Source organism: Sprattus sprattus (genome assembly GCF_963457725.1).
Source record: "Sprattus sprattus genome assembly, chromosome: 21".
Lineage (NCBI taxonomy): Eukaryota > Metazoa > Chordata > Actinopteri > Clupeiformes > Clupeidae > Sprattus > Sprattus sprattus.
Genome location: NC_137919.1, coordinates 12648333 through 12671935, shown reverse-complemented (window position 1 = coordinate 12671935; position 23603 = coordinate 12648333). Strand labels below are relative to the sequence as shown.

The 23603-nt window shown below is 40.1% G+C and overlaps 1 protein-coding gene and 1 long non-coding RNA gene across 2 annotated transcripts; both read right to left on the bottom strand.

The window, feature by feature from the left end:
• Positions 1-1215: 1215 nt before the first annotated feature.
• Positions 1216-12556, bottom strand: LOC308382165 (myosin heavy chain, fast skeletal muscle-like). Its single transcript, XM_080859849.1, has 39 exons — positions 12516-12556; positions 11505-11720; positions 11263-11406; positions 11020-11176; positions 10887-10914; positions 10668-10782; positions 10478-10570; positions 10325-10388; positions 10134-10232; positions 9936-10039; positions 9678-9816; positions 9264-9382; positions 8621-8770; positions 8352-8522; positions 7959-8259; positions 7784-7854; positions 7592-7679; positions 7388-7505; positions 7170-7293; positions 6918-7054; positions 6386-6641; positions 6020-6262; positions 5755-5931; positions 5528-5673; positions 5325-5415; positions 4846-5235; positions 4413-4658; positions 4123-4319; positions 3833-4016; positions 3532-3697; positions 3258-3382; positions 2835-3143; positions 2543-2746; positions 2323-2448; positions 2070-2240; positions 1874-1978; positions 1694-1789; positions 1458-1589; positions 1216-1335 (listed from the first exon to the last, which is right to left on the bottom strand). The coding sequence occupies exons 2-39, from the start codon at positions 11706-11708 to the stop codon at positions 1315-1317; spliced, it is 5811 nt and encodes a 1936-aa protein (XP_080715975.1). The 5' UTR covers positions 11709-11720; positions 12516-12556; the 3' UTR covers positions 1216-1314.
• Positions 12557-12793: 237 nt separating this feature from the next.
• LOC308382171 lies at positions 12794-23362 on the bottom strand. The gene is made up of 7 exons (XR_013969051.1): positions 23304-23362; positions 23108-23153; positions 22104-22279; positions 21861-22017; positions 21551-21665; positions 21361-21453; positions 12794-21271 (listed from the first exon to the last, which is right to left on the bottom strand). It is a non-coding gene; the product is annotated as an uncharacterized lncRNA (long non-coding RNA).
• Positions 23363-23603: the final 241 nt, after the last annotated feature.

Here is a 23603-nt window from a genome sequence, read left to right as displayed (position 1 = left end):
CCTAGAGATTCATCCGCCGATGCCACTGGATCAGGAGTAGGGACTGTGAGGTGCTCCTAAGAAGCTCAGCCCGGGGGAAGAATATGGCTGACCGAAGACGGGCTCCCAACCTTGCAATAGAGTAAAGCCTGTGAAGGAGAGCTCACCTCACACCCTGCCCTTGTGTGTGTTCCCTGCCTTGTTGATTGTCTGCATTTGTTTTCAACATCTTGTGTATATAGTCTGTGTGTTCCTGTTTTCTCGTTGCCAGTTCGTCCTAGTTTCTCAGTGTCTCTAGCGTTCCAGCGATTTCCCCATGTTTAATGATTACCTAGTGTTGCCGACCTCTGCCTGTCCAACCGATTCAGCCTTTGTTTCTTCTCTCCTGGATTATGGATGGAACAGAACGGAACGGAACCTCGACCCAATCCCACACCAAACCCTGACGTTGCCTGCCCCCTTTTTTATTTGCTTGCTTGTTACTGGACTGCCTTCCTGTGTACCAAACTCTGATAGTAAAACGTTTTGGATTATTCTCTACCCCTTACTATGAGTCTGATCTTAAGTCCTGTACAAAGCAAAGCCCTTTGCAATACATGCATAACCCTAGCAATCTTGCTCCTTCAATTAAAAGTGGAGGTCTATCAACAATCTTTTAATACTTTATTTTTGGCAAGCTGACTCTGTGATGTTGAAGAAGTCCCCTTTAACACATTGCCTCTTATCTTTTGAAGACATATCTGCATGATAGTTACATGCAGTGTGTTGGTTATTGAACATGTTGAGGACATTATCAAATCCAAGTTAGCGATGTGGATTGGAGAAAACCCAATGGGATGGAAGAGCCAAACAAAAACATAGTTAGTTAAGAGATGGTAAATTATCAGAACTGTAAATTTGAAATTAAATTTGTTCAAATCCCTCAAATGTGATCCCTGCGATTGACATGCAGTTAAGGATAAAGCCCTTCTAGTTCAGTATGCAAAATATGATCTTTAGGTTGGACGTTAGCAGACCTTCTCTGATGTGTTATAATTCTGATGTAGCTCAACAGCTAAATTAGTCTCACATAAGTACCAAGAACCGTGAGATCTGTAGAATGATTGTGAATGATAAAACCGGTTGGTAAGATAGAGGCAGTCTCCTATAGAAAAAAGCTACAGTCCAGTTATAAAGTCATAGAAAAGTCAACCTCCTGACTAAAGTTAATGAATGAGCCATTAAAGACAAAAAATATGAAGTCAAATTAATATTTATTAAGTAGTATGCATTGTTAGGAAAGTCACATTAACCAGGATTTTTAATCCAGATGAAAGTGTCATGGATTCAGAGAGTTTATTCTGCAGCATCTTTGCCCTTTAAAAGAGAACAAATAAAATGAATTAACTAAATGGTAAATACAAATCAATGACACTTACATTTTCAAAGTTATTTGTGAAATAATAATATTTCTTTAATTTCATAAAACATTATCTCACCTTTCCGCTATCGCGGCTCTTGGCCCTGAGCTTGTTGACTTGGGTCTCAGCAATGTCAGCACGCTCCTCAGCCTCCTCCAGCTCATTCTGCACCTTCCTGCACTTGGACAGGTGAGTATTGGCCTGTTCCTCCTGTTGTAAATGAAATTGAGTGCAATTTAAAAAAAAAAATTAAACAACAGTAAACGTAAAGTAGCAAATATTTTCCTTTTTAGCAAAGGCGGAAAAATACTCACAGCTTCCTCAGCCTGCCTCTTGTAGGCCTTGACCTTCATCTGCAGCTTGTCAACCAGATCCTGCAGTCTGGTGACGTTCTTCTTGTCCTCCTCAGTCTAAAGAGAAAAAAGTTTGTCCAGGAATGTCCTCCCCTCTTACATTTTGCATGCAGTTCTATAGAAAGAGGAGAGCTTTCTTACCTGGTAGGTGAGCTCCTTCACCCTCCTCTCGTATTTGCGGACTCCCTTGACAGCATCAACACCACGTCTCTGTTCAGCCTCAACCTCACCTTCCAGTTCACGAACCTTAAAACAAATATTCCCATTTAAGATACTGACCCCAGTTTTGTTATGATAAGTTAAACATATTCATCCAGAGTCATATTTTGTTACCTACCCTGGACTCTAGTTTCTGGAGCTGTTTCTTTCCACCCTTCATGGCCAGATTCTCTGCCTCATCCAGGCGGTGCTGCAGATCCTTGACCGTGACTTCCAGGTTCTTCTTCATCCTCTCCAGATGAGAACTGGTGTCCTGTTCCTTCTTCAGCTCCTCTGCCATCATGGCAGCCTATATGATGGAAAGTTTTTTTTTTAATAATAGAAATAACAGTACTTTAAAATATAATCCTTTGTTTTAGAAAAAAACTTACATCAGTGATGGCTTTCTTGGCCTTGTCCTCAGCATTTCTTGCCTCCTGGACAATGTCATCAACTTCACCTTGGACCTGAAGGAAGTCCGTCTCAAGCTTCTTCTTGGTGTTCAGCAGACTGGTGTTCTAGGGAGGGAAAAGAAACAACATCAGTCATATTTTGAATGCTGGAACAGTTTGTTTTATGTATCGGTTTAAACAAGCTTTTTTTATTCTCTACCTGGGAGTGGAGGAGGCCAACACGCTCACTGGCATCAACCAGCTCCTGCTCAGCCACTTTGCGGCCTCTCTCTGTCTGCTCCAGGGCAGCTCTAAGCTCCTCAATCTCAGCCACCATAAGGCCATTCCTGCGCTCCACCATGGCAGCCTGCTCCTTCATGTCTTCTTGTCCTCTGACAGCATCATCAAGGTGCAGTTGAGCATCCTGGTTGACAGAGAAATGTATGGTGTTTGCTATACTTCATTGGTGTATGCACTGTAATATCAAAACACTTAATATTTATACTACTGACCTTGAGCTGACCCTGGACTGTCCTCAGATTTTTCTGGGCCTCAGCAGCCTGGCGGTTGGCGTGGCTCAGCTGAATCTCCATCTCATTAAGGTCTCCCTCCATCTTCTTCTTGATTCTCATGGCATCATTCCTGCTCCTGACCTCAGAGTCCAGGGTGCTCTGCATGGAGTCAGTCACCCTCTGGCTATTTCTCTTAATCTGCTCCATCTCCTCATCCTTCTCTGCAAGCTTGCGGTCAACCTCACCCTTGACCTGGTTCAACTCAAGCTGGACACGGAGAATCTTGGACTCCTCATGCTCAAGAGTTCCCTATTTTAAAAAAGAGTGTAAAACATAGCATTTTAAGATATGACCAATTGCTTAATTTATTAAGATGTCCTATTGAATCTCCCCACTCCATCCTGTTGGATTTTGTATTTGTACCTCAGCCTCTTCCAGGGCAGTCTGGATCTCAGCCTTCTCAGTCTCAACAGTCTTCTTGGCCTTCTCCAGCTCATGAATGCTCTTTCCAGTCTCACCAAGCTGCTCCGTCAGGTCAGAGATCTCCTCTGCAACAAGACATTTAAAAACCCTTAACACAAGTCAGCATCTACAAATGTACTATTGTTTTTTTTTGTATACCAGGATAAAACATTTTGTTTTTAGCTTCTCTTAACAAGCTTTGATTTGGAAGTTTTTTATGGCCATCTTGACTTACGTTGGAGATTCTTGTTCTCCCTCTTAAGAGTCTCCAGGTGGTCAAGAGCCTCCTCATAGGAGTTCTTCATCTTGAACATCTCAGTGCTGAGAGAGCGAGCCTCTTTCTGGGCACCCTCCAGCTCTGCCTGACCTTCCTCATATTTCTGCTTCCATTCTGCCAAGACCTTTGAAAAACAGTTTGTGCCTTGGGTTAATTTGAAATATAAGACACTGCTACCAAAAATCCATATGCTCATATTATGTTATATGAAGGCTAGTTTGTCCTACAACATCACACAAATTCCAGAAGGGGGTCTAACCTTGTCAAAGTTTCTCTGCTTCTTGTCAAGGTTGGCAGCCAGACCATTGGCTCTCTCCACATCAACCATGAGGTCCTCAACCTCACCCTGGAGTCTCTGCTTGGTTTTATCCAGAGAAGCACACTTGGAGTTGATGGCCTCAATTTGTTCCTCAGCCTCCTGTAGACGCTGGGCAAGCTTTTTCCTGATAATGCAACCAATTTAAGTTAGAGGATGTGGACAGGTTTTAGTAGACAACATAACAAACAACATCCACATTCTATGTGTTTCTTTCCCTGTTTGGTACATACTTTGACTCCTCAAGCTCTTCAGTGCGCTGGATGGCATCAGTCTCGTACTTGGTCCTCCACTGTGCAACCTCGCTGTTGGCCTTGGACATGCCACGCTGCAGCTCAGCCTTTGCCTCCTGCTCCTCCTCAAACTGCTCCCTCAGAAGGTCGCAGTCGTGTCGTGCAGACTGAACACCGTGGGCCAGGGCATTCTTGGCCTGTATGTGAACAATGAATGGTGTTCATTTGGGGCTTCACAGAATGTGGGTTATGTACTCCAATTTCTTCATGTCATTCACGGATATTAGTACCTTGACTTCCTCCTCATTGAGCCTCTTCAGCTCCTCAATTTGCTGAGTGAAAGCCTGTTTGCTTCTACTCAGTTGAGACACAAGAGCATCTTTCTCCTCAACCTGGCGGCCGAGTTCACCATTTTCAGTTGTAAGTCTTGCTCTCTGAGCACTGAGGTCGTTGACCTGGCGCGCACCCTCATCACTCTTGGCCTTGACTTCACTGAGTTGGTCCTCAAGGGTACGGCACATCTTCTCAAGATTTCCCTGTTTGGGAAGGTAAAATTAACAAGCAAATCAAAAGTCAGAAATGTTTATGACAATTATTACAATTTTACTGGACAACATTTAATACAAAATGTACAAGAATATGTACGTTTTGTATAATTGTTTGCAGTAAGATATTGTTCGTAGTAAGAGTCAGCTAGAGCTTTAAGGTTTACATGAAACAAACCTTAGCTTTAGCGACTCCCTCCATGTTGCTGGAAAGATCATCAATCTCCATCTTGTATTCACTCTTCTCCTTCTCAAGCTTCTGCTTGACACGCTGGAGGTTGTCGATCTGCTCTCCAAGCTCGGCCACGCTATCAGCCTGCTTCTTACGGAGAGCTGCAGCAGTGGCTTCATGCTGCAGAGTGGACTCTTCAAGGTCTCGACGCAGCTTCTGGAACTCAGCCTCACGCTTCTTGTTCATCTCAATTTGAGCAGCAGTGGCACCACCAGCCTCCTCAAGCCTCTCACTGATCTCCTCAAGTTCCCTGGCGAGATCAGCTCTCTGCTTCTCAACCTTAGCACGAGCTGCACGCTCAGCCTCAATCTCTTCTTCCAATTCTTCAATGCGGGCCTATTGGTTGTTAAAAGAAATAAGTGATACTAAGAAAGAACGGGCAGATGATAGTTAACACTATTCGTTACTGAAGATGTGGAACAAACCTGAAGCTCCTTGATCTTTTTCTGGAGCTGAGCACCCAATGATTGTTCATCCTCAATCTTGCTAAGGAGCTGGCTCGTTTCAAAGTCCTTCCTGTATAATTGTAAATTAAAATAGTTGTTAACTGCGTCTTATACCAAAAAAGGACTAAAAAAGGAGTACATGTTTGCATGAATTATTCGTTGCTAATAGAATTCTACATTACTTCTTTAGCTTCTCATCAGACTGCTGCTTGTCATTCTCCAGATCCATGACATTCTCCTGGGACAGTTTCAGGTCACCCTCAAGCTTTCTCTTGGCTCTCTCAAGGTCCATGCGGAGCTTCTTTTCTTGCTCCAGGGAACCCTCAAGCTGCAGATACAAAGCACAAAAGTAATTAAGTAGCACAATGATATATGTGCATTTCTTTACACAGACAGGCCCTTAACTCACATCATCCACTTGCTGTTCAAGCTTAGTCTTGGCCTTGGTCAGAGTGTTGACTTTGTCTTCCTCTGCCTGGAGATCATCAAGAGTCTGCTGATGGGCCTCTTGGAGGGCTTTCTTCTCTTTTGTCAACTTAGCAATGGCCTCATCCTGAGAGGCCATCTCCTCTGTCAGGTTCTTGACCTACACATAAAATATTATATCAATATCCAGTACACCTCACAAAGACATCTTGAAAATAAAACATAATTCTTTAAAAAAAAATCTTAACCTTGTTCTCAGTGGCATGTTTCTCCTTCTCCACTTTGGCCAAGGTCAGCTCCAGATCATCAATGTCCTTCTTGAGCTCAGAGCACTCATCCTCCAGTTTCCTCTTCTTGGCAGTCAGCTCAGCATTGATTTCCTCTTCATCCTCCAGTCTCTCGGTTGTCTCCTTGAGTTTGGCCTCAAGCTGGATCTTATTCTTGATCAGACCTTCACACCTCTCCTCAGCATCGTTGATAGTCTCATTGCTCTACAGTAAATACAAGATAAAAGGATAAAATCTGATTTGTCTTGAAAACATAATTCTCAGATAGTGATTTAAATATCGCAATGATGTGAAGAATTGTTACCCGTTGTTCAGTTATACACTTACAGATGCCATTTGCAGATTTAGGTCATTCCTCTCTTGCACAATAGACACCATCTTCTCCTCAAGGTCCTTCCTCTTGGCATCAACCTTTGCAAACATGTCTTTGAGTTTTGCATGTTCCTCCTTCAGGGCAACCAGCTCCTTCTCAGTTTCAGCACTCTGAAGCAGAGGCTTGATCTTGTAGTACACCTTCATCCATGGCCAGTGCTTCACATTAATGAATGAGCGGATATTCATCTGGATAGTGAAGATTGCATCTCTGTAAAAGATGTTCATTTGTTGATTAAACCGTGTTGAAGCTTACTGAATAGATCAGAGGGATTATGTCAAACATTGACAGTGATTAGTCCAGTCGTTTATATACATCGGTGTTGATGGAAATTATCTCTGTTCTGTAAGTTTGTACTTTAATTTATAAGAGATTGGCAATTCATTCAACACAACCTATTGTGTTACAATTAAAAAACCTGCAATGCTATGTTTTATGGCAGATCATTTTGTTGAGCGTGATTCCACCAAATACATCACACATTACCTCCTTTCCATCATTGCGACAAACTCCCTCCTCATCAGGTATGCACGGCACAGAGCCTGAGTCATTGTGACCAGGGAAACCAGTTTCTCATCTCTCATCTCCTCAAGGGTACCAAGTAGACCAGCTTTGAAAAACACCTAAAAGAGAAGAACAAATAGTTATTAGGTGTGTGATTGAAGGCAGAAATGGACACACTGTATGTAATTCAATATTTATCCATAATAAAAGATATAAGATAGAAACATTCTCCACCTTAGTGTGTCCAAACTTGTACTCATCGTGATTGACATCAATAGATCCCAAGAGCTTCTCAGCAGCCTTCTTGTTATCAATGAACTGACCCTCAGGAATAACACTGGCATTCAGTACTTTGTATCTGTTGTCAATAATGAGAAAAACATTAATTTCCCATATAATACATATATGAAGTGTGTATTATAAGTTATTGTTGTATATTGTTGTATGTTTACCTCTGCTTGAAGTCAGCATACATGATTCTGCTTGGGAAACCCTTTCTACAGATTCTGATACCCTCCAGTACACCATTGCACCTGAGCTGGTGGATGACCAGGAAGTTCTGCATATAACCTGTGAAAATACAGAGATGTAAAATGTTCAAGCAAATACAAGGTGATGAATAATGGAAATGTCTTAATTTACTAAAAGCCCTTTACCTGGTTTCTTAATTTCATTTGGAATCAGACAACGCACAAAGTGAGGATGGGTGGCCCTCAGGTTGGTCATCAGTTTACCCAAGTTCTCCTGTTGAGGCAATAATGTATACAATTTTAATCATACAGTTAATGTTAATGCTGGGACAATTATTGATTGATTGATCGCGTTCTTCTTGATATTAAAACACATACCCTGAACTGTGAGGACACAGTCTGCATGGAGCCACCCTTCTTCTTACCACCCTTCTTAGCACCACCAGTTTCTGTTGACATATACAAATTATGAATCGGATAGTTTAGTTATAAACATAGAATCTAATATAATAACTATTTGTGTATTAGCTTTTTGACTTGAACAGGTTATTACCCTCAACAACAGGTGGGTACAGGACAGACAAAAGTTTGACTGACGACTTCTGGTACAGCTGCACGACAGTGTCATTCAGTGGATCCTTGTTCTTATCCAACCATCCAGTAACATTGTAGTCCACGACGCCGGCATAGTGGGCCATGGCAAAGTGAGCCTCCTGCTTGCCTTTGGCAGGCTTGGGCTTCGTAAAGGCTGCTGTCTTTCCAAGATGCTGGGCATACAGCTTGTCCTTGAAAGTGGTGTCAGAGGCCTTGGGGACAATGCACTCCTCTTCAAGGATGGCAAAGATACCCATGGGCTGTTGAAAAATAAGATTGCTTAGTTATAAAAGTGGACATCATGAAACTATACAAATCTAACACTGTGCTATGTGGATTGATTGAAACTGACCCTTTCAATCAGCTCAATGCAGGCAGCCAAGTCCATGCCAAAGTCAATGAACGCCCAAACAATGCCCTCTTTCTTGTACTCCTCTTGCTCCAGGACAAACATGGTGTGGTTGAAGAACTGTTGCAGTTTTTCATTGGTGAAGTTGATACACAGCTGCTCCATGCTGTTGTACTGTGTTGGATACATATTCAAACATTATTTAAAAGTGGCACTCTTAAGTCACTAGAAACAAATAATGTTAGTGAAGAATCTTAGAATTTTGTCCTCACATCAAAAATCTCAAATCCAGCAATGTCCAGTACACCAATGTAGAACTGACTTGACTTCTTGGTGTCCAGCATCTCGTTGATACGAATGACCATCCACAAGAACATCCTCTCATAGATTGACTTGCACAAGGCTGACACTGAGTTGTTGACCTAAAACAATATGTAAGAATTACTACTTACTTACTATGATGAGAAAAGGCAGGGTTTCCACTGTCATGGAAATCATGGAAAAGTCATGGAGTTTTAAAATCCCATTTTCCAGGGTTATGAAAGTCATGGAATTCAGTTAAGTCACTGAAAGTTCTAGAAAAGTCAAGAAATAATGATTTTGTTGAATGTAGGTCTAATGAAATTAATTATGTTATTGTACTTTTCCATGGATCGTGGTTTTGTTGTGCCTGATGCAGTCTCTTGTTATTTGCTTTTCTTTCAGAGTTTAGGCCCAATCTGTGCTTTAAAGTATATCATTCTGTTTATTTATTAGTTTGTGAAGATTCATGGAGATTTAATTAAAGGTCCTTGAAAAGTTTTGAAATGTTGTCAATGATAACGGGTGTGAACCCTGAGAAAGAAAATACCAGCATTAACATTCTTGTCAAACAATGTCCCTGTGGTCTTTAGTCAAACAAAGCATGTGAAGTACCTGTGGCACAGTCTGACCCTTGGTGACATACTCAGTTCCGACTTTCACCCTTGGGTAGCACAGAGCCTTCAGCATATCAGCAGAGTTCAGGCCCAGGAGGTAAGCGACTTTGTCAGCATCTTTAAACAAAGCGTTTAAATGAGTTATTTATATCAATTTTTTTACCCAGGAAAGTAATTCTTAACCTCAATTGAGAGGCTACTAAAACATATCTAATGAATGATATAGAAGATGTATTTTCAGGCTTCTGTTGTAGGTAATACATATAATACATGAATAACTATAATCAGAGGAAAAGTACAACTTGAAGTTAATATACATGCTGATCTATCTTTTAATGAAATGACAATACATAAAACTACCTAGTAGTTATCACAAGAACTGACCCAAGTTCAGTAGAGTTTTTAAACCTACCCTCAGTGCCATCAGGCTCAGCCTGCTCCTCACGCTGCTTCTGCTTGAATTTCAAATTGCCATGATGGAGCACAGCACCAGTCAGTTTGTAAATGGTGACTTTCTCCTCTGCAGTGAAACCCAGGATGTCAATGGCATCCTGCAATCACATGAATAAATGCAAATTAAGCTCATCATTATTGTTAATCATTAGTGTTTTTAAGAATGTCATTCTCATTGTATTCATTGTCCAGAATAAAAACTCTGAATAAATCTCACATCTGTGGCGTCCAACTCTTCTTTGTCATTAATGCTGGCCACAGTGATCTGACCCTGACTGCACATGGGGAAGTCATAGGGGTTACTTGTGATCAGGGCCATTTCTGTAGAGGGGAAAAAAACAATATTTTGTTTTTGCAAATTAATAATAACAACATGTAATGTTTTTTGATTGTTGGTTGAAAATAATAACCCTACCAATAAGCTCAGGCTTGTGGTTGGTCATCATCTGGAAAAAGATGTGGTAGCCTCTCTCATCAGGAAGCTGGAATGTCACTCTAGACTTTTCCAGCAGGTCTATTTAGGTGGGGAGGAATATATTTTAACTTGAAAAAAATTAAGGCAGCAATAATGTATAATGTTGATACACGCAGGGTAATTATACTTACAAGTCTCAATATCAGCTTTGGCCAGTTTTCCAGTTGCGCCAAAGTGAATTCTGATGAATTTTCCCTGTTTTAGACAAAATTATATCCTAAGTAATTGTATCTTATTAATAACCACAGAACTGAGGCCAGAGTTTAAATGAGAAGTTAACTTACAAAACGGGAAGAGTTGTCATTCCTCACAGTCTTGGCATTACCATAAGACTCCAACAGTGGGTTAGCAGCAATAATCTGGTCTTCAAGAGAGCCCTGCAAGTGGAAGAAACATTCAAGGAATATTTTGTTATGAAGAGAATGTTGGTGTTGCTTTATGATAATTAGCACATAAATGTGTAAGGGGTCTGACCTGCATCTTTCCAGGCTCTGGCGCCTTTTTCTTTTCACCACCACTGACTGCAATTGTTGCAAAGTACTGAATGACACGTTTGGTGTTCACAGTCTTGCCAGCACCAGATTCTCCACTAGATTAAACAAAAGATATTGACATTTTTTAGATAAGAATTGTGTGTGCCACAGGGTAACATAGAAGATCATGCAAGGTTTTAAGTCATGCATTGACACTTACGTAATCAGAACAGACTGGTTCTCCCTGTCTGTGGGACAATTGCAAATTTAGAAAAATTAAATGTTTTAATTAGTTCATGAACAAATATGTAATTCAATCTTATTATTTAGTGGCTTTTAAATTAAACGCTTACCTTGGAGCATGAATTGAAAAGCATTGTCAGAGACAGAGAAAATGTGGGGTGGGGCCTCCATACGCTTCTTGCCTCTGTAGGCCTCCACCACTTCTTGGTCATACACAGGGAGCCACTTGTAGGGGTTCACAGTGGCACAGAAAAGTCCAGAATAGGTCTAGAATGAGGGAAAAAATGGGATTGGTTTTACAGCTGTTTTATTTTTAACATAGTTTTTCATCTGTGTGAAAGCATAAAGCTTACGTAGATCATCCATGCTGCGTAACGCTCTTTGAGGTTAAACAGGACAGAGGCTTCATTGAGGTGGGTCATCATGGCCATGTCCTCAATCTTGTCATACTTGGGTGGATTCATGGGGTGGACATCCTCCTCCTTCATGACTCGTTCCTAAAACAAATGGACAATATAGAGAGATACAGTCAAGAACCTTTCTGTTTAATGGAATAAGGCAATCATTTTCTTAAATAAGAGCCTTGCTAACATACCTCCTTGGATTCAAGCAGTTCAACAGTGACTTTGCCACTATCTTTACTCTTGATTTTAGCCTTCAGGTACAACTCCTCCTTGTCAGCTACAAAACAAGCTGACTTTGCATCAAAGGGCATGGTTTGGGCCTCAAGCCTCTCCTTCTCAGGCTTTCGGAGGTAAATGGCAGCCTTGCCATATATGGCCATGTCACTGTCGCCCATGGTTGAGGTTTACTGTTGGAAGAAGAGGCATGAACATGTTACATATAAGAAAGATTACAACCACGGACTGTAAGAAATATAATTCATCCTGGCAACATAGCATATCTAAAAATAAGTAAACAAACTAACAACTGGATGTTTGTTTTTCGCTTTTTGTAGTGACTGTGAATGAGTCAGTCAAGACTTACAGTAAAAATGTACAATTCATCTAATGTGGGAAACAGGTAATCATATTAAACCATGGGTATCTTGCTGTTCAAAATGCAGTAGTGGAGTAGTGTAGTAGATAAATTCAAGTGTGTTGTATTATTATTTAGGGGATTTAATATGTTTTCTTTGTCTTTCATCATGATGTATAGAGTGCGGTCTTTTTTCAAAAAGTCCAAAAAAGGAAGAAAGACATCAGCAGATCTGAAAGTAGGTGTCAAAAATGTTTAAGCTGAGTGCGTTGTCTCTTCTCTTACAGTATTTTTTATATTTGAAGTGATGTCATCATAGAACCGCACTGAAGCCTGGTCAAGGGAAATATGACCTTTGCATATGAATCAAATAAGCTACAAAGCCGGATAAGGGGATAACTGTCCAGCCAAAGACTGTGTGTACATCCAAGAGATTTGGATTTAAGGACCAAATGTGTTAAATATGCATACCGATACCTATACAACCCTATTTGATTGTGAAAGGTTGTTTTGACTGAACTGGGTAGGGGAATTCTGAACTATAGGCATATATTTCCTATTTGCTATTATTTGAAAAGGTAAGTTAAGTTGCTGAATTGATTGTCTTTTAAAAAGCAGATCAACTTACTTGTTCTTCCCAGGACCAGATGAAATGTGCAGAACCGTCAAATAGTCTAAAATGATGGGAGTAAGCTGTCAGACAATATATTAAATATAAATGCAAATAGTAAAAACTTAACAGAATTCACTGCCAAGCCAATCCAGCTCTCCCATGTTTCAGAGAAGATCAGAGTTTACCATGCACATGCAGTCACAGCATTAGAACTTACTTTGCACTGGAACCCCCTTGACTCTCTTGGATCCTCCAGGTCTTATATATAATGACTATCTGCAAACTAAGCAGGATCCATATAAGGAAGGATGGGAATGGTATGGTATATTTGTAAATGTCAAGGATGCCATCATACATGTTGAAATGAGAATCACCCACCCACTTGGAATGCGGTAATGATATCTAATCTTGTCCATTTATGGTATTTACATATTTATAAATAGTATTAAATATATTATATTATTAACCTGTAATATTGATTATATTGGTGCATTGCTTCAAGCATTTAGGCAAGCTCTGATATTGTAGCTGTGGATTAGCACTTGTGTCATTTTGTTTAAATTACATATGCCCCGCTCAAGTTAAACAAGCAGCTCAAAAGCACTTTAAGACTCTTCATGTAGTAGTTATAATGTTGTTATATAATACTTTGTTGTTTTGATTTGGTAATCAAAAAGGACATGACCCATGTCGGTGGGCCTGACAATTCTTTAATTTAATAAAGGTTAAAGTAATACACTTAAAACTGTTCATGAACTGTATTATTTTTATACCACGCACATGTTCATGAACTGTATTCTTTTTTTACCACACACATAATAGCTGTTCAAGGCCTTTTTTGGAAGGGGCAGAGCTACTCAATTTCAGGACAGTGTGACAGGACAGTGTGATTTATTGGTGGTGTACTGCAGGGGGATATGGGTCCAGGGACCACTCAAAGGGCAGAACCTTTGCCAAGGAACCTTTCATAATCGCATCCCAAATGAAACCATGTAGGCTTCAAGCTGTTTGTAATGTGATATGCGTTTGGACTATTTTACTCTAAAACCATATAGTAATTATATCAGAGTTTTAGATTTTATTACATTTGGCATTACTTGACAGTATGTAGGGTAGATTTTTAAATGATCTTTTTGTAAAATGTGCTGAGAAGCTAAATAATGTTTACCTTACATAAAAACCTATTGATGGAATAACTTTATTACCAAACAGTAGGGTTTTCCAAAAAAAACTCAGATGGTAGGGTTTTCCAATACCTTATTGCAATAAAAATAAAAATAAAAAAAACCTTTGGAAGCCAGACTTTTTCACGGACCCCCAGGCAATGCGTCGCGGACCACACTTTGAGAACCTCTGGTGTACTCTGATGTGTGTGTTTTAATTTCTTTCAAATCTTGTATACTTATCCACACCTTTGGGTTGTCCAAGAAAAAGGCTAACACATTGGCTAACACATAGGCTATAGGCTTTTACATTGGAAAGGTAGAACTACTCTAAAAGTGCACTCAAGAACTACAAAACCAAACGAAAAACCCTTTGATTCACTCACGTGGCCTCATGTCACTATTTTTACTTCTGACCTACACCAGGGAAAGCCTTTCAGGCAGTTGCCATTTTTATTGGAAGAGAGCCAATGTTGAAAAAAATCTCATATCAAATATCGACTAGAGTTCGCCAAAAGGCATGTGGGAGACTCCATGGTCAAGGGGAAGAAGGTTCTGTGGTCTGATGAGAGCAAAGCGGAGCTTTTTTTCAACAGTGGCTCTCTTCCATAACGCTTAGATTGGTGAAGAACCTGGGCAAAATTGTTGTATGCAGAGTCTCTCCCATCTCAGCTGCTGAAGCTTGTAACTCCTTCAGAGTAGTCATAGGTGTCTTGGTGGCCTCTCTCACTAGTCTCCTTCTTGCACGGTCACTCAGTTTTTGAGGACGGCCTGCTCTAGCCAGATTTACACATGTGCCATGTTCCTTACATTTCTTGATGATGGATTTAACATAATTCCAGGGGATGTTTAGTGCCTTGGACATTTGTTTGTATCCTTCCCCTGACTTATACTCTTCAATAACCTCTTCTCTGAGTTGCTTGAAGTGATTCTTGGTCTTCATGGTGTAACGGTAGCCAGGAATACTGATTACTGAATACTGACCAGTGAATGGACCTTCCAGACATAGGTGTCGTTATACTACAATCACTTGAGACACATTCACTGCACACTTATCCCAATTTCACTAATTGTGAGACTTCTAGCACCAATAGGCTGGACCTCTGTTGAATTAGGTCAGTCACTTTAAAGGGAGTGAATACATATGCAATCACTTATTTTACAATAGATATTTTAATTTAATTGACATTACTGTGTAGAAATCTGTTTTAACTTTGACATTGAAGAGGGCTTTTTTGTGATTTGAGAGATGAGAGGTTCTAAAGGTTAGAAAAAGAGATCAAAAAAGGTTTAAGAAGAGGTAAGAAGAGGCAGCAGTGAGTAAAATTGGTCACCACTTACCTGCACTAACCTCTATGGCCACAGGGAGGCAGAGAGTCACAGCTGTGGGTATGAAATGCAGGCAGTAGGCAAGTGGATATGTTTGGTAGTACAGTAAAGGCCTACTGTGGTCTCAATGATAACGGTACTTGGTTTTAATACATTAGTGAGACTTTATAAGCCGGGGGAAAGTAAAGGCAAATGTGATCTCTGTAAGAAACGATGCAGTTTAAACTGAAATGTATACTGTTTGTTTGAGTGTATATTGTTGTTATGTAGTTATAGTTATGTAGCTGAAATAACGATGAGCATGAATAAATATGCCTACTAAATTATACATATTACTTCACGTGATCAAGGTGCACTTACATTACACATATTACTATTTCATGTTCAGAGTGAACGACATTGTCATTTTTCCTTCTGTGCCATTATTTTACTTGTCACTACTTTTGTATCCTTTAGGAAAGCACAAATGCAAAAAACTCAGTCAGACTAGTCATAGTTTTTTTTTTTATCTAACTGGAAAGTGTGATTATTTCTTGGGTTGATATCTGTTAACATATTTTTGCTGGAACAGTGGGAAATAAGAAATATTTTTACTGGTGATTTAGGATTGTGACTTGGCCATCTAAAAGCTGTGCATCTACAAATCAATATTTTGAATGACTGAGTCAGATTTGATCATTTCAGTTCTGCATAAAATACATAGCCTGCTAATTAGCCTCTTGGCTAACAATACAAATAAAAGTAGGAGCTTGAGAAGTGAGACCGTCCGATAGTTTTCCACCCGAGTGGGATCGAGAGCAGTGACGTGCCGTGAGGTTCATAGCTGGTGAGGCACAGAAACTGGAAGTGATTACGTCATTCCGATCTCTAGTTGTTTAAAAAAATAGAATGTATATATATATACATGTATATATGTCTATGGTTTCAAAATTGTCGTCTGACCAGAACTGAAAAAACTTTACGTTTTATTGTCCAATACCATTACTTTTAAACATTTTTATTTTTTTTTATTATGATAAGTTATGCGGCTCAATACTCAACTGACTTGTTAACCTAACTTTTACAAGGCTATACAGTTAAACGTACAACCGGTGTGCTAATTGAACTTTTACACTGTGTCAAATAAGATATTACAGGTAATAGTTACAAGCTAGCGTAAGTAGCCCTCCCACCAATGATATGGCTCATTTAATTTTGTCTAGGGAACATATAACTTCGGTGGTGGGATGCTAATTTAAATTACCTTTTACCCAACTCGGACACAGTTTTGAATTCGCAGTTTAGAAAAAAACAATAACATATTTATTTACACAACATATTAACAAGCAAACAGTTAATCACCGCAGACATAGCACACAATACCAAAATGTTCTACTGGCCAGTATAATTTAAAGTTGGGGCACTTTCGTTGGAGGTCAATTTGAGGTGAAACTAAAGTAATCCACTTACGACTACCCGTATAGTTCAGTGGAAATCCTTGTCCTCTTCTCCCGCAATCTCCCTACTCTTCTTGAGCGAATGCAGTCAGTGGCTAGTTTAGCTCAGGATTAGCACCTAGTCTGCTCACAACTTCAAGGCAACTTTCCTGCACCAGCAGCCTTTAGCGAGGTCCGGTTGCGCATGAATATGTAGTCCCGTTGGAAAACGTGAAACACTCCAATGCAAATGTCAATACCTTCTGTCCCGTCGTTTGAAGCAAACCTTTTAGCTCCGGCATTGGTCTCCCATTATTAATCATTTCACGTTTGGACTGAAAGTCCAGTTTTGAGAACTGCTTCAGCTTAGCAATACAATCTGCCATTTTCGCCGTCAAGTAGAAGTGTAGAAGAAGACCAACGTCAGAACCAGAATATACCCGACAAGTGAGCTCTCGCACGCCCCCTTCATTGAGGCAGAGGTACTGTGTGCCTCACCTACATAATTTTCCAATGCGTTTTGAGCTCAACTCAAAGGTTCTACGTATTCTCTGATCGAGAAACAGCTTCTTGAGCAGAGGCGTTACCTGAGCCACTTTGAATAGAGAAGGAAATGTTCCAGAATTAAATGAAGCATTAATCACCTGTGTGATTGCCGGTAAGACGGCAGGCGATATGGCTTGTAGGTTGTTGAATGGGATGAAGTCCAGCGGTCATGTAGTAGGATTTTGGAGACCTCACTCTCAGTGAGAGGGATTAAAGAAGGAAACAAAGAGCCAATGACGGTTGTGCCCTTAGAGGGGGTGACAGTTGGTTGAATTGTTTCCCGATGGGTGCCACTTTCTCTGTAAAAAAGGAAGCAAAGGTATCAGCAGTGTTGTTGGTAGCTGGGGTAGGAAGAGGAGGGTAGAGCAGAGTTTTGAAGGTGGAGAATAGTTTCCGTCATTTGTACCGTTGATCTTGTCATTGAAAAAAGTCTTCTTAGCAGCAGTGATGCTAGATGAGAAGGAGGCCAGCAGTGTCTGGTAGCTTTCAAGATCATCCTGTGCTTCAGATTTGTGCCAAAAAGTGGGAAGTGGACACAAAAGGTCCAGGCATGAGCTCAGAGTGGAGCAGAGAGATTATGACCACGTGGTGCAAAGACAACAACCTCCTGCTGAATGTCAGCAAAACAAAGGAGATTGTGGTTGACTTCAGGAGAAGCCACACTGAACACCCACCACTGACCATCGATGGTGCTGCTGTGGAGCGAGTGAGCAGCACCAAATTCCTGGGGGTGCACATCAGTGAGGACCTCTCCTGGGCCACCAACTCTGCATCACTGGCGAAGAAAGCCCAGCGGCGCCTCTACTTCCTCCGCAAGCTCAAGAGAAAGAAAGCACCGACACCAATCCTGAGAACTTTCTACCAGGGCACCATTGAGAGCATCCTGTCCAGCTGCATCACTGTGTGGGGCAGCAGCTGCACTGTACACAGCAGAAAAGCACTGCAACGCATAATGAACACAGCTGCTAAGATCATTGGTGCCTCACTCCCTTCCCTGCAGGACACATACACCACCCGGCTCACACGAAAAGCCACCTCAATTGCGAGTGACACCAGCCACCCCGCACACAGCCTGTTTAGCCTACTACCCTCTGGAAGAAGATACAGGACCCTCCGTTGCCGCACCACCAGACTCAGCAACAGCTTCATTCACCAAGCTGTCAGGACACTAAACTATCTCCCCTCACTCCTCCCAGCCATATCCAAATTCCCCCACCCCCCCTAATATCACTCAGGACTCTGTAACAATCTGCTTCTGCACTTTTATCACTTATGGTAACACCACTCACTGTACCAAATTGCCCTTTTTTTGCACTACATATCCTCACTTTATGTAACTTATGCTGCTATATGTTTATCTGTATGTTCTACTTGTATTATGTAATGTCTTGTCTGTATGATGGTATGTCCTCTCTGTTGTGCCTGTGCACTTATATGTTTCACCGTAGGAGAGTGGGAAACGTTTTTTCGAATACTTTGTATGTCTTGACATTTGAAGTAATTGACAAATAAAGCTACTTTGACTTTGACTTTGATTGGACACTCATGCTCAGGAATGGATGACAGCAGGGTGTCAAGCTCATGAACAAAGTCACCCAGATGTCAAGGTGGATGGTAGACAACAACCACATGAGCTTTAACCGGAGCAGTTACCATAATTGCATGATATTCAAAGGAGGCATACTTGTTTGAAGGCAGGAGTTGAGTGAATTTCCAGGTGTCGGAAATTAGCGCCCCCGTCCCACCTCCACGACCAGATGGTCGGGAAGTATGGGAGAATGCATAGTTGGTGGAGAGTGCTGCCTGGGTAGCATTGGTTTCAGGTTTGATCCATGTCTCAGTGAGAGCTAAGAGCCCTAGGGAGAGCCCTAGGCAGTTTTATTAGATGTGTCGTTCAAACGTAATACTGGCATGAGATTCATGTGAAGTACATTGTATCACCTCTCTGCATTATACACCATATAGTTTAGTTTAGTTGGTCTGGTGAGCAAAAGATGCTCAGTCTGTAACACACTGGAAGTGGCAGAAGCCTTATGCATGTTAAAAATAAGATTAAAAGTATCAGGTACAATGTAGCCTACCAGTTTGATTAAGAAAATCTAAATAAATACTTGCAGGCCTTCTTCACCAAATGAAACCCTCAGAAACATTCCCTGAGCATGGCAATATGTATCATTTTCATTTATGGAAGAATGTGCACACTGTAGAACACCCACTGTAGAGCACCATTTATTGTAGTGAAAACTTAACCAGAAGTATCAGTATTGTGATCAAAATATTGCTCATTTAGTTTTTTGATCAAATAATGTGCACTCGAGAAAATAATCAGGAATTTTTATATTTGTATTTATTATTGAAAACTCATACTGATGTGCAACTGTCAGAAAGTTGTGTCTGAATGGAGACTTAACGACAGGACTCTTTTGTCAAACACAATCTTTGAATCACAATGCTAATGTGTTTTTGCAAAGAGAAGGGGAGGCAACGTCTCAGGGTGCGCTCTTCGGGGGGAAGTTATGTAATACTTTGTTGTTTTGATTTGGTAATCAAAAAGGAAATAATCCCGTTCGGTGGGCCGGCTAATTCTTTAATTGAATAAAGAATAAAGTAATACGCTTAGAACTGTTCATTAACTGTATTCTTTTTATACCACACACATATACGTTGCAAGCTATTCAAGGCCTTTTTTGGCAGGGGCAGGGCTACTCAATATCAGAAGATTTATTGGTGGTGTACTGCAGGGGTTATCAAACTTTATGGGGCCATGACCCCTCAAAGGGCAGAACATTTTCCAAGGACCCCTTCATAATCGCAACACAAATTAAACCATATAGGCTTATAGCTATTTGTAATGTTATATGCTTTTGGACTCTTTTACTCTAAAATCATTAAGATAGTCATTTTATTACATTTGGCATTACTTGGCAATATGTAGGATAGATTTTTAAATGATCTTTTTGTAAAATGTGCTGAGAAGCTAAATAATGTTTACCTTCCATAAAAACATGTTGATGGAATAACTTTATAATCAAGGCAGATTGTAGTGTTTTCCAATACATCTCAGATTGTATGGTTTTCCAATACTGTATTGCAATAAAAATAATAATAATAAGAAAAAAAACTTTGGAAGCCAAACTTTTTCACAGACCCCCAGGCAATGCGTCGCGGACCAAACTTTGAGAACCTCTGGTGTACTGTGACGTGTGTGCTTTAATTTCTTTCAAATCTTGTATAGTTATCCACACTTTTGGGTTGTCCAAGAAATAAACACAAAGGCTATAGGCACTTACATTGAAAAGGTAGAACTACTCTAAAAGTGCACTCAAGAACCAAACAAACAAACAAAAACTCTTCGATTAACTCGCGTGGCCTCATGTCACTATTTTTACTTCTGACCTACACCAGGGAAAGCCTTTCAGGCAGTTGCCATTTTTATTGCTGTTTTTCAATGTTATAAGCTTATTGTGCTTCCATCCTAGCTCTTGAAATATTTCAATTAATCGCATTTTGATGTTTAGACTGTGGTTACATTTTATTTACTCTGCAATGGTGAATAGCACCTGTTCAATGTGGTATTCTTAAATAAAGAAAAGGGTATAGCCCATTGCTATTGACACTATTTATGATATAGAGAAAGATTTTTGGTCAACATTGCAATACATTAGGTTGATATATATGCATGTACATTCAGAACCGTTACAACACACCCTAAACCGTAGTTATGAGATGTGTCGTTCAAACGTAATACTGGCAGTTGCAGTTGCAGTTGTAATGAGATTCATGTGAAGTACATTGTATCACCTCTCTGCATTATACACCATATAGTTGGTCTGGTGAGCAAAAGATGCTCAGACTGTAACACACTGGAAGTGGCAGAAGCCTAATGCATTTAAAAAAAAGATTAAAAGTATCAGGTATAATGTAGCCTACCAGTTTGATTAAGGAAATCTAAATCAATACTTGCAGGGCTACTTCACCAAATGAAACCCTCAGAAACACTCCCACAGGATGGCAATCTGGATTATTTTCACACTGTAGAACACCGTGCACCATCTGTTGTAGTAAAACCTTGATCAGAAGTATCAGTCTTGTGATACAAATATTGCTAATAATTTTAGCCTCTCTCATCAGGAAGCTGGAATGTCACTCTAGACTTTTCCAGCAGGTCTATTTAGGTGGGGAGGAACATATTTTAACTTTAAATTAAGCAGCAATAATGTAAAATGTTGATATACACAGGATAATTATACTTACAAGTCTCAATATCAGCTTTGGCCAGTTTTCCAGTTGCGTTAAAGTTAATTCTGATGAATTTTCCCTGTTTAAGACAAAAAAATATCCTAAGTCATTGTATCTTATTAATAACCACAGAACTGAGGCCAGAGATTAAATGAGAAATTAACTTACAAAACGGGAAGAGTTGTCATTCCTCACAGTCTTGGCATTACCATAAGCCTCCAACAGTGGGTTAGCAGAAATAATCTGGTCTTCAAGAGAGCCCTGCAAGTGGAATAAACATTCAAGGAATATGTTGTTATGAAGATAATGTTTGTGTTGCTTTATGATAATTAGCACATAAATGTGTAAGGGGTCTGACCTGCATCTTTCCAGGCACTGGCTCATTTTTCTTGTCACCACCACCGACTGCAATTGTTGCAAAGTACTGAATGACACGTTTGGTGTTCACAGTCTTGCCAGCACCAGATTCTCCGCTAGATTAAACATAAAATATTGAAATTTTTCAGATAGTTTTAAGTCATGCAATGACACTTACGTAATCAGAACAGACTGGTTCTCCCTGTCTGTGGGACAAATGCAATTTTAGATGAATGACTTTTTTTAATTAGTTAATGAAAAAATATGTAATTTAATCTTATTATTTAGTGGCTTTTAAATTAAACGCTTACCTTGGAGCATGAACTGAAAAGCATTGTCAGAGACAGAGAAAATGTGGGGTGGGGCCTCCATACGCTTCTTGCCTCTGTAGGCCTCCACCACTTCTTGGTCATACACAGGGAGCCACTTGTAGGGGTTCACAGTGGCACAAAAAAGTCCAGAGTAGGTCTAGAATGAGAAAAAAAGGGGGATTGGTTTCACAGCTGATTTATTTTTAACATAGTTTTTCATCTGTGTGAAAGCATAAAGCTTACGTAGATCATCCATGCTGCGTAACGCAACAACTCCTCCTTGTCAACTACATAACAAGCTGACTTTGCATCAAAGGGGATGGTTTGGGCCTCGAGCCTCTCCTTCTCAGGCTTACGGAGGTAAATGGTAGCCTTGCCATATATGGGGCCATGTCGCCATCGCCCATGGTTAAGGTTTACTGTTGGAAGAAGAGGCATGATTATGTAATATATAATCAAGATTACAACAACTGACTGTAAGAAGCATAATTCATCCTTGCAACATAGCATATCTAAAAATAAGTAAACAAGCTAACAACTGGATGTTTGTTTTTGATTTTTGTAGTGACTGTGTATTGCCTTATACACAGTCACTTCAAAAAACAAAAACAAACATCCAGTTGAGTCAAGAGCAACAGTAAATATTTATAATTCATCTAATGTGGGAAACAGGTAATCATATTAAACCATGGGTATCTTGCTATTCAAAATGCACCCTACAGGCGTGGCGTAGTGTAGTAAATAAATACAAGTGTGTTGTATTATTATTTAGGGGATTTAATATGTTGTCTTTATCTTTCATCATGATGTATGGAGTGTGGTGTTTTTCAAAAAGTCCAAAAAAGGAAGAAAGACATCAGCAGATCTGAAAGTAGGTGTCAAAAATGTTTAAGCTGAGTGCGTTGTCTCTTCTCTTACAGTATGTTTTATATTTGAAGCGATGTCTTCATAGAACCGCACTGAAGCATGGTCAAGGGAAATATGACCTTTGCAAATGAATAAAATAAGCTACAAAGCCGGATTTGTTGATAACTGTCCAGCCAAAGACTGTGTGTACAGCCAAGAGATTTGGATTTAAGGACCAAATGTGGAAAATATGCATACCGGTACCTATGCAACCCTATTTGATTGTGAAAGGTTGGGGAACTGGGTAGGGGAATTCTGAACTATAGGCATATATTTCCTTTGGTAGCCGATTGGCTTGTTAACTATTATTTGATAGTATGTTGAAAAGCAGATCAACTTACTTGTTCTTCCCAGGTCCAGGTGAAATGTGCAGAACCGTCAAATTGTCTAAAATGATGGGAGTAAGAGGTCAGACATAATATTAAATATAAATGCAAATAGTAAAAACTTAACAGATTTCACTGCCAAGCCAATCCAGCTCTCCAATGTTTCAGAGAAGATCAGAGTTTACCATGCAGTCACAGCATGAGAACTTACTTTGCACTGGAACCCCCTTGCCTCTGTGGACCTCTGGGATCCTCCAAGTCCTATATATTGTGACCATCTGCAAACTAAGCAGGATCCAAATAAGGAAGGATGGGAATGGTTTGGTATATTTAGACATAATGTCATGCGTTTAAAGGTTAAAGTAATAAGCTTATAACTGTTCATGAACTGTATTCTTTTTATACCACACACATAAAAGTTGTTCAAGGCCTTTTTTGGCAGAGGCAGAGCTACTCAATTTCAGTCGAAAGTTTAAAGAGAGTGTGATTTATTTGTGATGTACTGCAGGCC